Below are 15,055 nucleotides of genomic sequence, written 5' to 3'. Positions count from 1 at the left end.
AAAAAAAGATTGCAAAAAAAAAAAAAAAAAAAAAAAGAATTAAAGAAAGATCATTACCACCAACTATACAGAAATCAAAAAGATTATAAGGGAATACCAAGAACAATTATATGCCAACAAATTAAATAACAGATTAAATGGACAAATTCCAAGAAAGAATTTCTATTGAAACTAACTCAAGAAGAAATAGAAAATCAGAATAGATCTATAACAAGTAAAAGACTGAATTAGTACTTTTAAAACTTCCCACAAAACGCCCAGGCCCAGAGAGTTTCACTGGATAATCGTACCAAACATTTAAAAGAATTGATGAACTTGCAACAAGCAGTAAATAAGCCCCATAGATCTAATGCACAGTATAGTGAATATAGATAACAACATTGTATTATAATCAGCAAACTTGCTAAGAGACTAAAAGTAATTATTCCAACTACTAAAAAAAAAAAAGATAATTATGTAACATGATAGAGGTCCTCATTATCACTACATGGCTATCATATCACAGTATATAAATGTATCAAATTAACATGTACACATTTAACTTACATAATGTTATATGTCAAATATATTTCAATTAAAACATTTTAATTAATAAAGAACTGATAGCAGTCCTTCACAAAGTCTTTAAAAAAAAAAAAATAGAAGAGGAAGGAACACTTCCCATTCCCAACTTACTTTATAAGGCCAGTTCTATCCTGATACTAAAACCAGTCATCACAAGAAGAAGAAGAAGAAAAAAAAAAGACCAATATTTCTTATGAATATGGACACAAAAATCCTCAACCTAATACTAGCAAACAGAATCTAGCAACTTATAAAAAGGATTATATATCATGATCAGATGAGATTTATCCCGAGAATGCAAGGTTGGTTCAGCATACAAAAATCCATCAGTGTAATACACTGTAATAGTAGAATAAAGAACAAAACCACATGATCATCTCAACAGACACAAAAAGCATTTGACAAACTTAAATATCCTTTCATGATGAAAAAACTCAACAAACTCAGAATAGAAGGGCACTTGCTTAACCTAATAAAGGGCATCTCTGTAAAATCCATAGCTAACATCATACTTAATGGTCAAGGACTAAATGCCCTCTCATTACGATCAGGAACAAGACAAGCACATCTGCTCTCCCACTTCTGGCCAGGGTAATGAGGCAAGAAAGAGAAATGAAAAGCATCCAGATTGGAGAAGAAGGAGTAAGACTGTCTCTATCTGCGGATGACGTAATCTTGCATGTAGAAAATCCTCCAAAATCCACTAAAAAGCTATTAGAATAAATGAGTTCTGCAGTTGCAGGACACAAGATCAATATGTGAAAATCAATTTTATTTCTACAAAGTAACAATGAGCGAACCAAAGTGAAATCAAGAAAACAATTCCATTTACCATAGAATCAAAAAGAATAAAATACTCTGGAATAAATTTAACAAAAGAATTCCAAAACCTGTGTCCTGATCATTTCTCTTTCTTTCCACCTCTCCGTGCCCCTCCCTCCCTCTCCCCCTCCCCCCCCTACACACAGAAAATGGGCAGGTTTCTAGGAGCTACTTCATGCTCGAAAACAGCAGGTGTGGTTGGTTAGCTGGCTGGAGGCTTGGCCACACTGGGTGGGTGATGTGCATGCAAGGTGAGGACGTGGCACAGATGGGAGCAGAGACAGAGAGGGACCGAGATGCAGAGAAGGAAGCTCATGCAGCATGGTACCTACCCAGATGTGACCGCCTGGGGGGGCTCATGCAGCATGGTACCTACCCAGATGTGACCGCCTGGGGGGGCTCATGCAGCGTGGTACCTACCCAGATATGACCGCCTGGGGGGGGCTCTGGCTTCATCTTTATTATCTGCAGCTACATTTAAAGACAGAGAGAGAGAAAACAGGAAGGAAGAAGAGACAAAAACAGACTGGTTTTAACACTGGTAAGTCCTTGTTGTATTTCTTTAAAAAAAAACAAAACAAAACAATGGAACAGGAAAACAGCAAGCTTTTGGTTTCTGTGCATTAGGAAATCCACTTTCTGAACCATTTTTCTCCAAACCTACCCTCCTCCAAATAAGTGCTTGGGACAGAGGGAAAAAAATGAAAAGTCACCTCATTTTCACTTCATTTCTAAGGTCAGAGGTGCTGACAGAGATACAGCAGATCCTACTTCTACTTTCCCCTGGGAACTCATCTGTACGCAAGCCCTGGTTGCAAGATAGTTGTCTCAGGGTGCAAACTCTCCGGAAGGTTGCTCGCTTGAGCTGTTTTCAGAGGACACTCAACAGAACACCCGCCGTAAACGGAGAGCTAGCTCAGCACGTGAACTTGACCGCCCTCGGACATCACACCCAGTCAGGGAGCAGGTCTGGCAGCTGTCTCCGCTGTGGCCCAGGAAGGAGTACCTGACCCAGTGTGCGACAATTCGATTGCCAGGTACCTTGCCCCCCCGAGCACGCCACCCCACCTCCCTAGTCGGGGCCACCCCAGGACAATGACCGACTGACCTACCGACCAGAGGCCCTGAAGACAGAGCACCTCCAGCTGGGTTCCACCTGCAGGTGGGGTCTGGGATCGACGGTGGTTAAAGAGAAGAGTCACCGAGGTCAGAAAGCAGAGGCAGGATCAAAGGTCGTGGGTCACCTGCCCCAGGCCGTGTACACTCTACCCCAAAATGGAAATTGTGCAAGTAATGAGCTAAAAGCAAATACCAGACTTGCTGCCTAGACCCGGGGGGAGCTGGGGGGTCGGGGCAGGGGCAGCGGTTTATAAACCAACACAAACCGCAGTCTCCTCTCCTCACCCCACCTCTCTCCCCAACACCCCCTCCTGGACCTTCTGGGTTCTGACTCCCCAGAGTTGGTCAGATCCTCTCAGCTTTTGGCTTCTATTTCTTTGATTCAGACCAATTTCACCATTCGTGGGCACCTCCTCTATAGATCAAAATCCCAAAAGAGGGAAGGAGGGGAGGGGAGGGAGGCTGCAGGAGAGAGCGCTCGACTCAGTTACTTGTGCGTTTCAGACACGGCTTCCCTTCTCTTCTCCAGGCTTGATTACATGCAGGACCACCGGGCATGGCTGGGAGACGCACAGGAGTGCGTGGGTGCAGAGCTGGGGGTCGCAAGCAGAGGGCTGGGTAAGTTGGCTCAGGGTGGGAAGGTCACGCCCCTGTGCACTGCACCAAGCTACCTAAGGTTCCTTGGCTGGAAAGCAACATGATCAGATCTACGTTTTAGGAAAGACACCTTTGCATAGGACAGATGGAGGAAAGTGGGCTCTGAAGCTGAGAGACGCTAGAAGTCTTTTCAACAATCATGTGCTTCCACAGAGCTGTACTGAGGACACACTCCAGGCCAGGCACGAAGGTTCCAAAACAACTGCACTGGGACGTCCCTGGTGGTCCAGTGGTAAAGAATCCACCTTAAAGTGCAGGGGACAGGGGTTCAATCCCTGGTCAGGGAACTAAGATCCCACATGCCACAGGGCAACTAAGCCCACGTGCCACAACTGGAGAGCCTGCGTGCCGCAACTAAGACCCGACGCAGCCAAAAATAAATAAATAATAACTGAATCTTTAAAAAAACACACACACACAACCACGCTGTCCTCAGAACCCCCCCTCCCCCACCAGGAGGCGGGTCTTTGCCCCCTTGACTATGGGTGGGCCTGAGACTGCAGGTCTTCAGAAGTGATGCTGTGTGAGTTCCAAGACTAGATCTTTAAAAAGATACGGCGTCCACCCGGCTCTCCCCTTGAAACCCAGCGCCACTTTGTGAGGAAGCCCAGGCCACATGAGGAGGGCACGCAGGGATGTTCCAGCAGAGCCTGGCTGAGGTCCAGCCAATGGCCAGCACCAACCCAGACACACGAGAGAGGAGTGAAAGAGAGAGAGACACAGAGAGAGACAGAGACAGAGCGAGAGACAGAGCAAGAGACAGAGCTAGACAGAGAAAGAGGGGGTAAGGGGGAGAGACAGTGAGAGGGAGAGACACAGAGAGAGAGAGAGAGAGAAAGGGGGGATGGGAGAGAGTGAATGAGACAGTGAGAAAGGAGCTCAAGCAAACAGCCCAACTGTGGAGTCCGAAGCAATAATGTCCTTTCACGTCATCAACTTTTGGGGTCACTCGTCGAGCAGCCCCCAAGACAGGAACCAGAGATGACAAGGCGGAAGTTCCAGCAGAGCTGAGATGGGGGAGTCAGCCTCTGGTGGCCAGCAGGAGGCTGAGGGGGGACAAGAGGCAGGCCCTCAACTGCCCCAGGGGCTTTAGTCCTGTCACACTCTGAGACTCACTGCTGGGGGCACCTCGGAGAGACCACGTGGGGGCAACGGTACCTGCGTGTGGTGGAGGGGACAGCGGCTACAGGGGGACGCAGGGGGACCGGGGACCGGGAGGAGTATCACCACGGCGGTCCAGGCAACACGGGAACACGAGACCCTGTGTCAGCTCCGGGGCAGCGGGCTGAACTGAAGCAGGATTGTAACCTGATGTCCGAGGACACCGCGGAGCCCTTGAAAATGCAGGATGGTCTGTGGATAAACGTCTTCCTGGGGAGGGGGTGTCCTCAGCTTTCATTCTCAGGATGGTATGTGACCCTCCCCACCCAACGTGTTTTTACAGCTTTCTGAGCTATAAGCACACACCACAGAAAAGTCACTCTCCCAGCGGTGTGCAGGGTACGCACAGGCGTGTAGCGCAGCCAGCACCGCTACGGTATTTTAGAACTTGCATCCCCGCGCAGGGAAACCCGTCCCCTTCAGCAGTCACTCCTCCCCATCCACCTCCCCAGCCAATGCCACCCCAGTGCTGAGATGTGCGGCAAACCTCAGGTGAATTCACGCCTGCGGCCGGTGGGTGACACACCCATTGGGAGGCACTATTCTTAGTGACAGTACAACACGGGAATCTGGCGGGAGGGACGTGTGGCCCTGAGGACCCCCGAGGAAACGACCTCTCAGCAGCCTCGCTGTCGGCCGGCCTCGTGACGGAACCTGGCCGGGAGCCGTGAGGGAGGCGCCTGGCGGAGACGCAACGCTCTGTTGTTCTTGGGTCCCTGAGCTGCAGCGGGAAGATCAGAGCCGACCGGGGCCCCGCGAAGGGCCGGCCTGGGAGCGGGCGCTCTGTCTCCCGGGAGACCTCCAGACCGGGCTCCTTGGACACCTGGCCGACGGCAGGGCTGGGGCGGGAAACTGGACAGCGAGCTCAGAGAATCCTGTCGCACCGACGTCCGGGGCCCACAGGACCAGAGGTCAAAGATCAAGAGCCGACGGCAGAGGCTCCCCCTGGCCAGAGGTGGTAAAGGGGCTTCCACCACACGGAACACAGGGTCACGTACAAACAAACGTGCTCATTGCTGCAAGATGCTGGGAACCAATTTTGAAAAGTGGCAAATACAGAGGAATAAGCAAGCCCTCACCTGCCTTCCTTTACAAATCAAACCGTCGGAAGACCAAGTAGCGTTTGTGGGGAAGTTTCTCTAGAGAAGCTGAGACGGCAGAGTCTCGGGGCTGGCGGCCCGGGACTGATTGTCAACTGGGCCCCGGGCCCCCATGGCCGCCACCACCCAGAGGGGCCAGCTGACAGCCATACCTCCTAGAGGAAGGACGCAACAGTCCTGCAAAGACAGAGGGCCAGACCTGGGTCCAATTCTCTTTTAAAACGTTCTCTACAGGGCGTCCCAGACAGACCTGGTCCAGCAGCCTGATTCCGTCCAGATCCCGTGGGCCTGACTCGCTCCGCACTGCTGCTGTCCCGCTGACCCTGTGCCGGGTGTGTGGCGCTCAGCTCACAGCAAACGACCCGTTTCAACAACAGGTAAGTTCCAAGGAGAAAGGGGAGTTAGGGAGAACCTACAGATTAAAAAGACAAATCAACAGCAAAAAGACACCAGCCAATCACAGTGTGTGCTGGATCCTGATTTAAGGAAACAAACTGGCCAAAAAGTCAGGAAATGGACAAGACAGCTGGAAACACACACAGATGGTGGTTTTAGGATAAGGAACCATTGATTTCTTATGGGTGATGATTTCTTTAGAGATACGTTACAGACTATCTATAAAGAGGCTACATCTGGGATTTGCTTCAGAAACTACAGGAAAAAGATGTGAATGGGGTCTGGAGGTGGTCATGGTCCCACACGGAGCTCCGTTATGCTACTCTCCCTACTTCTACGTAATAAATTTCAATACTTCTATTGAAATTCTCTACAATAAAAAGCAAAAAAGGAAAAACACAGCACCTTCGAGCCGGACACCACACCTCACTCCTAGTTCACAGTTAAACAGCAGGCGCATATTAGTGTCTCCAGCCAATTTCTCCCTGAAACACGTGGTCTCGGTGGATGCCATTTCACCTGGGACAACCCGAGGAGGGGGACCCGCACCCCTGGCCCTGCCCCCATTACACACAAGGGCATGGAAAGGCTGCCAGTGGAATGAGAGGTTTTAAAACGTTTGATCCTAATTTTGAAAATGATCCCAATCTTGTGATAGGAGACTGACTAACAAAGAAAAAAGAAAAAACTGGAAAAATATACCAAAATGTTCAAAGCAGTCACCTCTGGGTGGTGGGACGGAAGGCTTTTTACTCTTACTGTATATCCTGTCTTCCCTGAAGTGTCTACAATGCACACATGCTGCCCTTCAGATAACAAATTAGATACTTAATTTTCTAAGTAACCTGCTTTTTCTCCTCACCACCATCTACGTTTCTTTAACCTTAACTTTCAAGTTGAATTAGTGACCTTCAAAACTGCAAACCTCTATAAAAGATAGCTGGAAAACATTTAAGGTTTTTTTTAGGCTGCCGGCCATCCTACGAGAACCCTGAAACAAAGCTCCCCCGACTCTCCTGGAGAGTTACTGTAATGTGCATGGTCAGTTCCCCAAGAAGTCTGTGTCCCGAGGCCTCGGCTGACGCGTCGGGAAGCGGAGGCTGGCCACCTGCCACGCAGGGTGGGGGGAGAGACGGGGGCCGCGGCACAGCGGCCCACGGGCTCCCAGACCTTCCAGGCCTGAACCGCTTGGCTTTTTCACAGCCCACCCGCCTACTTCTGGCAAATGAGAGGAAATAAACCCACACATTCATTAAAAGCTTCCCATAGCAGGGTACTGAGACCTGTGTGCCTCATAAACAGTAGACACGGAAACATGTAAATCCGATCTGGATTCAAGTGTTGAATGCTCAGACTCTCAGCCATGTGGGTGGAGGTTAGGAGACGACTCTCCCTGAGGCCGCAGGGGGCCCAGCGGGGGAGGGCCGGGGTCAGGAGGGGGCCCAGAGGTCAGGAGGCACAGCCCTCCCTCCACCAGAGCCGACGGCATGCACCAGCAGACCACCCATCGCCGTGAGCTGCCATCAAATGCTCAACATTAAACTGTAAGTTTGCTGCATGACCCAGAGGCCCCAACACCTACCGTATCTGGCACCCTCCGCCTTCACGACCCACACAGAGTTTCAACCAAGGTCACAAGCCTGGTCTCCCGCTGCAGAGCCCGAGGCGCAGGACCACTAAGCCACCAGGGCACCGGGTGTCCTCTGCAGGCCTTCCCCCCGCCCTGGGTGAAGACGCACACCACTGACCACCCCACAGGGCCCACTCTGCAGTCGGCTGTGAGATCCTGCACCCATTAAAGGGGAGGCTCGAAAGGGCACAGACCACAGAGGGCAGGGGCAGAAGCCGCTTGGGCAGAAAGCCCTCGACTCAGAGAAAATTAAGAGCCAGCTCCTCAACTTATAGGGGGTCCAGGACACAGAAGCCCTGCTTTCTAGGCGAGAGCAGCAGTACAGCTGACACCACCTCTGGCGTGACTTCCTGAATCACAGCTGGGAGGACGGCGTTCATGGGAGAGCAAAAGCAAAAACACACCGGAAACAGACAGTGGCGGGCGGCCCTCTTTATCGTCTCCGCGACCCTAACTGATCCAGGCTACTCGTCGGAGCTGAGGCTGACCCATTTCTACAAAGACTGAAGTTAGCACACACTCACTCTCACTCTAAAAACAGAAGCTACACAAGAGGATAGGGGTCACTCAAAGGGAGAGAAAATAGCCATCAAGAAAAAAATAGCGGGGCAAGACCTCAAGTCTGCAGGAGTCCCAGAACTAAACAAACTCCAGAGAAAACGCTTCTCTAAGCAATAGCTGAGATTGAACACACCCACATTCTCAGACAAAATCGAAGGGGAGAGTGGTCCTAGACTTAGTCATTAGAAAAACCAGAAGTATGGCATCAACCCTCCTGCACAGAGAAGCCCACCAGCCCGCGCCGTCAAACACAGAACATCAGCTCGAAAGAAACATTTTCAAAGGAGAAGGCAAAACCAGGAGCAGCGTCTCTATCTTCTGAGCCACCAAAAAGCTGTAGGGGTTGAGCATGGGATTCGCCTGCCCGAGCTTGTGGACCCCGCGTGCCCACCCGCGGCCCACAGAGCATGACGTCGGGGGAATGTTTAACAAGGTATGTGAGAAAGATCCCGGTTGACTCAGCCGCAGGGAATGGGAAAAACAGAGAGGCTGCGTTTGGTGCACAAGCCACAGACAAGGTCAGAGATAAAACCGCCTCTGCAGGAAACATCAGTCCCTGGCCTGATCAAGCCAGGAACAGACCAGCAGTGCCGCCCTCCTGCCCCAGCTGAGGGGCCCGCGTGACGACGGCCACGGCGAGGGACGCGGTGAGAACAGGTCGTAACTCGCCCGAGTTCCCGTTTCACATGATACAGTGTCGACGCAGTCACTTACCTGACTGCGAACACCGGTGCTGTGACAGACACGCGCGCCACCTGGCGAAGCCAGCGCTGCTGGGACAGCACTGGGGAGGCCCCTGCCCCCCCCGCCCCCGAGAGCTCCAGCCGAGTCCCGCTCGCCGAGCTACTGGGCTCCATCCCCAAAGCTGCGGGTCACCAACCTGCAAAGACCCGGCGGTGCACGGTCAGCTCGCTGGCCACGCGGACCTCGGTGCAGAGCTTCAGCATCAGCAACATGGCCAGGATCATGACGACGCTCTGCCAGAGCAGCGGCGCCTCGAAGCGCCTCCCGAACCTGCGAGGGGAGACGCCGCGGCATCAGGGGGGCGCCGGCCGGGCGCCCGCGGCCACAGCCCGAGCGGCCCCGGGTGCCGCCGCCCCCCTGCACGGCCAGCCCGGGCCTCCACCGCCCCCCAGAGCCGAGTCACGGGCAGGCTGCACCCCTCCCCGGGAACCGCTGCGACCCTCCCAGGGCCGAGGGCCGGTGGGAGTGGGTCTCCTGCACCCGCCCCCCACCCCATGTCCGGCCAGGTGACCGTCGCCCTCCTGCAGAGGCCCAGCGGCCGCCAGGTGAGAAGCCCAGGTTCTGGAACACCTGCCTCCCCAGGGCTCGTTCCAGAGTCTAGAGACCGACGGCAGCCCTGCCCCCTGGCCGTGGGGAGTGGGGTCTCCAGGCCAGCACGGCCCCCAGTGTGAGCAGAGCAGTGGGGGGCCGGGCCACCGAGCCCTCACCGGAGAAGAGGAGACGGCAGGCAGGGCACGGTCCCGCTGCCAACCTCAGGCCCTGATGCCCGACCCAGGCCTGGCTGACTGGCACGGAGGCCTCCATGTCCACTCTCTTCTCCGAGCCCCAGCCCGCCCAGCCCGCCCAGCCACAGGCCCCAAGGCCTTCCTGCTGACTTCTTTCCAGTGTGTTGAGCATTTTAGCAACTCGGCCAAAACTTCCTGGAGGCCAGAGCCACAATCCAGAGACTGGCACCCGCTGGGCCCATCAGAAGACCCCAGACCCCAGGGGCTGACCACAGCACTGCCCTCCACACACCAGCTGGGGCCTCAAACGTGGCCACCAGCACCACAGGACTAGGCTGCAGAACTGTCACCTCTGAGGCGAGGCCTGGGCACAGCACCCTTCAAAGCCCAGGCCCCCATTCTAGCCTGGCTGCTCTGGGGCAGAGATCCCGCCGGCACCTGCTGCGGCGCGGCCTGACGGGGCCTCCCAAACCTGAGTTAGTGGCCGACAGGTCACAGTGGGGAGGTCTGGGATGGCAGTCTGACCTCCAGCTTCTCCTGGAAACCAGGAGACACGGAGACACGGCCCGGCCCACCTCCCCTGGCCTCGCTCTCACACCCGCCCCTACAAGGAGAGGGCCACTGACAGCAGGCTGATGGGGCCACACACACGCTCTGCCACAGGCTGGCTCTGGGGACCACGCTGCCCCCCGGCCTTCTTGCTGTGCCCCACCACCTCCGGGCTTCATCTCTTCTGTAAAGTGCAGACATAACCCTACAGCTGCTTGAGGACGTTTCTAGCAGTTCTAGGAACTAGTCCCCACTGGTTACCTGACTGACCCCGGGGGGCTGACTAATCAACAGATAATCCAGAGGAGAAGACAGAGAAGGCTCTGCGTCGGGCTGGGGAGACTGGAGCGGGTGGGCATCACAAAAAGTCGGTCAGTCTAGGGACCAAGCTCATTTCCAGTTAGATGTAAGGCTGAAGACGTGGGATTTGGGCCTGTATGTAATAAACGCCACTTCCATTTTTTTAACTGTTCAACAGAAACAATGAGTGACTAGGAAAACTGGGGCGAGGGGGGGAATGAAGGTTTGTGCTTCCACTTATACCACACACCAGAAATCAAATCTAGGTAAATTCAGTATTTACAGTAGAGAATGAGACATTTACAGTGAAGTAAGGGAGGCAGAGTGAACATTAAACTGCTTTTAGGGTGAAGACAGGCTAAACAAGACACAAAATTTCAAAAAGCACAACTTTCCACAGAAGATATACAAGAGACAAAACAAATATGAAACAAAGTTCAACATCATTAGTAATTTTTAAAAGCCAATTAAAATAGAAAGACACTATTTTTTACTTATCAAGTTAGTTAAACTTCTGCCTTTAATGCTAATAGTCTGCGCTGGCAGAGGTGTCACGGGGCACCTCTTCCTCCCGTGCCCCGAGAGTGCGGTTGGCAAAGCCTGGTCTGCGCAGAGGATAGGACGGCCCAGCAGACGAGCGTGTGGCCTGCTGCCTGCTGCAGCCAGTGGAAGCGCGGTCCCCCGGCGCAGGCACACATCTCGCTCCCAGGGAGACGCACGCGGCAGAGAACGTGCACCGCCTCACCGAGCTTGAGCAGAAGCTCCCACAAGGAACACCTTCTACGCGTCTTCAAAGTAGCAGAGAAAAGCCCGATTGGAAGAGAAGCTGTGTACCTACTTCCCTGACTGGCTTCTCGAGTAGCAGATTGTCACTAGCCCTCTGGTGCAGTGTCACCACATCTCCGATACAATTTTACTACATCTGCAATACAATGTCACAATGTCTGGTACAGTGTCACCATATCTCTCATCAGATAGGGATGGGGCTGGAGAACTAGCTCTGTGAATGCCTCAGGCCCTGGGTCAGAAGGCCCTGCAGCACCGTCCTTGCACCCTGGCCCCCTCCCGCCCCTTCTCATTTACAGAATCGCTCTGCCCTCCGGCTTCCGACACCACAAAGGCCAAATCCTGCATGTCAGCATTTTGTATGATCTGCTCAATGCTGGTTCTGCAAAAGGATGGGAAGAATCGCGAGAAATAAAGGCATGAGAGTTCCGTGAGTTACAGAAACGCCGGGTTTCTCTAGCGTGGTCAGCCTTCCCCCACCCCGCCCCCGACCCCCAGGACTGCAGAGCGGCTCACATGCCTCACACCACACATTCCCCCGGGCGGCTTCCCAGGCAGACTGGAGTCCTTCCGAAGACCGCATTCCCAGCCAGCCTTGGGAAATGTACTCTTCACTTTCTCTAGTCCATCACTGCTCTCGTACCACCCGGCGCCGACCACAGCTCCCAGCCCGTGCGCTCTCCCTCCCCACCACCCATCACCCAGACACACGTGTCTGGCACGTTCCATACAGCACTTCTGCTGAAGCGTTAACCCTGCAGCATCTGCCCAGTGTCTGGCTCCTGGGAAACCCCCAAAGACCTATTAAATCAAACGGGCGCTAGGGGACCCAGGAGTAGGGGCTTTGGAGGCTCCAGAGAAAGGAAGGAAAGGGAGCAGGGGCATCGCCCTCAGAGCAGTGGGGCCTTTGGGACCACGTGGGCAGAGACGCGTGTATTTGTGACAAGTCGTAGATGGAGCCCGGCCTGTCTGCTGGGCTTCACCACATGAACTACAAAGTACTGCCAGGTGTGAGATACAGGGAAAGCACAACCCCAGGTCAGCGGGATCCTGGAGGAGAGACCTCTGCCAGCCCTCCCTTCCTCCCATAGGGTCCCACAGTCTTCAGGAATCCTGGCTGAAGGCAGCCCTGTGTGTTCCCACGGCCGCCACTGAACCCACAGAGGGGCCCAGGACAGCTCAGGCAGCTGACGCTGTGGGAAAGGGGCAATCAGATGTGCAGAAATAGACGTGCCAGTGGACAAAGTTCAGAATTCCACCAAAGACTCTTTCTTTCTCAAAGGCTCAGGCCCTACAATGGAGAGAGAACTCCCAGTCCCAGCGCATCAAATAGCTTGCTTGTTAAACCCAGAAACACTGACGAGATGGCATTCAAGAAACTGGTTTAATTTCTGATTTCTCCAAAACAGACAGTTAGAGGTAGATTAGATATCCTATTTTCTTTTTGCAGTTCTGAATGATAAGCATGTCTGGGGGGAAGACCTCTCAAAGGAACTATTTCCCGTATGAAATGCACCCTCAGCCAATCCTCCTCCAGTCCTTCGAAAAAACTTGCCACTGCCAAAAGGAAACGCTGCTTCCCGACCTAACGCCCGGGTCTGGGCTGGGAGCTCCGGGGGCCACACCCAGGGTGCTCACGGTTGACAGCAGTGTCACACACGATTACAGCTTGGGACCTGCTTCTGTGCAACCTTAGACCTAGTGAGGGGCAGCTGAGAGAGGGAAGGGGACAGTCTTGCTGCAGCCGGCGAGTGCCATCCTCAGCCACAGGGAAAGGAGGAGTCTTCAAATGCAGTTTTTCAACTTGGGCTAAACAAGTTAAAAGATAAGCGCCCTCTGACCCCTCCTTCAGAAGCGGACTGGCCCAGAGACAGGGCTCATGGTGTGACAAATTCTTCCAGGAGAAGGGGTCGGCTCACCAGCTCACCTTTTAAAACCGCAGACTGAGCAAAAACACGGTGAGAGTGACCAAGGGCTGCCTCAGGCCAGGTGGACAGAAGGTGAAGGAGCAGAGAACTTCTGGACGCAGGGGGCTCACACCCTGATGACCACAGAGGGGACATCTGCCAAAACTCATCAAACTGCACATGTGCAACGGGCGATTTTCTTCCCTGTAAATCATGCCTCAGTAAGGCTGACTTAAACTCAACTAGCAAGAAAGCACGATTACTCCAAAAAGTCAAAAGAAGGAGCCAGCTGCCCAGTCCCAGGCTGTCCTGTCTGTGCTCACAGAGGGGCCTGGGACCGTCTAGAAGGAAGGAAAGTTCCAGGCTTTTTTGGCCTTACAGTGAGGCTGAGAGACCTCTTTTCACTTCCTCTGAAAATGTACCCTCCCAATTATGTCTGGCTTCAACAACTGTTAAAATTAACTTCAAGTTCCTGACCAGAGTGCAAATGATAATAAGAGGAAGTTGGGCTGGGAGGAGCGAGAAAAAATAGTCTCTTAAGTATTAGCCAGAAAGTTGACTCACTGGTAAAACAAACAAACAAACAAAAAACCCACGCACACACAATGCGGAAGGCAGGAAGGGACCACCCTTCAAGGCAGACCACCCCCCGGGCACGCCTTCCTGTCTGGTTCCCTCCTGAGAGCCTTTACTGGCCAGTGGTTTGTCCTTCCTATGCTGACCACCTTCTGTTACTGGTATTCATTAATTCCCTTCGTTTTCTCTCCACTACCCCCAAACCTCACCCAAATTCCTAAGGGCATGGACCCAATCCTAGGACGCAGCCCCACAGAAAAGGCCCTGGGCAAGAATCCAGTACATGTACGAGCCACCGAAAATGAAGACGCAGATCCGAGATTATGTGAGATTCTCCACTTCAATCCCACCATTTTCCCTGGGAAAAAAGTCTCATCCATTTCACCAGCTGCTTCCCAGGAAGTGCAGACATTTCCGCCCCCCGGCCTCACCCAGAAAAGGAGAAAGCCATCTCCCTGGCAGCACCCCACAGTAAGAAAGCCCTCAACCTACCAGAAGAGGATTCGTAAGATATTGGCCACCAGGAGCACCAGACACACGTAGGTCGAGAATCCCTCGGCGTTCTGAGTCCTCCGGATGTCCCTGTACTGCGGGATGTACGGCACCACCCCTCCGAAGACCATGGCCCCAGCTGCCCCCCAGGAAACCAGCTGGTGCAGCGGGACCAAAAGCCAACCCAGGCCTTCTGCGTCCATCCCGAGCGCCCGGCGGCCCCGCCGGCAGGCTGACGTCCACCTGGCCCACGCGCGCTCCGCGCTCTCGGGCTCCTGGCGCGCGCGCTGTCACCCTCACATGCCGCCGCTGCCCTGGGCCGTCCTCCGTCGCGGGGCCTGGCGAGAGAGGGAAAGCGGTAAAGCACTCGGGCCGGGCCTCCACGCCCAATGGAGGGCGCACCGCCGGGCTCGCGGCCGGGGCACAACCCCCTCCTCCGGGGCGCCGGCCCGGGGTGGACTTTCAGTCCGGGGTGGGGGCTCGGTTCCGGGGGAGGGGGTCGCACAGCCTGGGGGTCGGAGGGATGGGAGGAGGGGGGAAGAGGGAACACACTGCCCAGGGGGCCCGGCCCGGGGTGGACGCTCAGCCCAGAGCGGCGCTCGCGTCCACGCGCGCTGCTGACCCCGCCGGGCTCACCCGCGCTGCCGGCTCCCAGCGGTCAGTCCACCGTCCTTCTGTCTGTCCAAGCGCCGGGCCCCGCCTCGGCGTGACGTCACAATACGTGGCCCCGCCCACGCCGGGCGGAGGGGCGGGCGCCGCGGGGTCCTAGAGCGCGCCGGTGGGCGGGGAGGTGGGGGCGGGACCCGGGGCGAAGCCGGGGGTCGCGGGTCGTGGCCAGGGCGCTCCGTGGGCCCACCCGGCCCGGGTTAGGAAATCGCTGCCTGGCGGGGCCGCTCCTTCTGGGCCAGGGGCCCACGTGGACCCGGCGCCATCTGTCCCGCGGCGAGTGGCCTTGTAGACGCGGCG

At 54.5% G+C, this 15,055-nt stretch overlaps 1 protein-coding gene across 4 annotated transcripts in view; it reads right to left on the bottom strand.

Moving 5' to 3' along the window:
- The window catches only part of SLC66A2 (solute carrier family 66 member 2), a 48,791-nt gene extending 34,041 nt beyond the window's left edge, over positions 1–14,750 (bottom strand). Inside the window, exons 1-4 of one of the 4 annotated variants that reach the window (XM_082355652.1) lie at positions 14,642–14,746; positions 14,090–14,427; positions 8,891–9,024; positions 1,807–1,857 (exon numbers count right to left, since the gene is read on the bottom strand). In XM_082355652.1, coding sequence (XP_082211778.1) covers positions 1,807–1,857; positions 8,891–9,024; positions 14,090–14,292 — 388 coding nt within the window. In that variant the 5' untranslated portion in view covers positions 14,293–14,427; positions 14,642–14,746. Of the gene's footprint in view, positions 1–1,806; positions 1,858–8,890; positions 9,025–14,089; positions 14,428–14,641 lie in introns of all 4 variants that reach the window. The other 3 variants (XM_082355653.1, XM_082355655.1, XM_082355654.1) reach the window with 3 other exon arrangements.
- Between the last annotated feature and the right edge of the window lie 305 nt (positions 14,751–15,055).

The sequence above is a fragment of the Balaenoptera borealis genome, assembly GCF_965194805.1.
Source record: "Balaenoptera borealis genome assembly, chromosome: 14".
NCBI lineage: Eukaryota > Metazoa > Chordata > Mammalia > Artiodactyla > Balaenopteridae > Balaenoptera > Balaenoptera borealis.
This window is presented reverse-complemented; position numbering and strand designations above follow the sequence as displayed.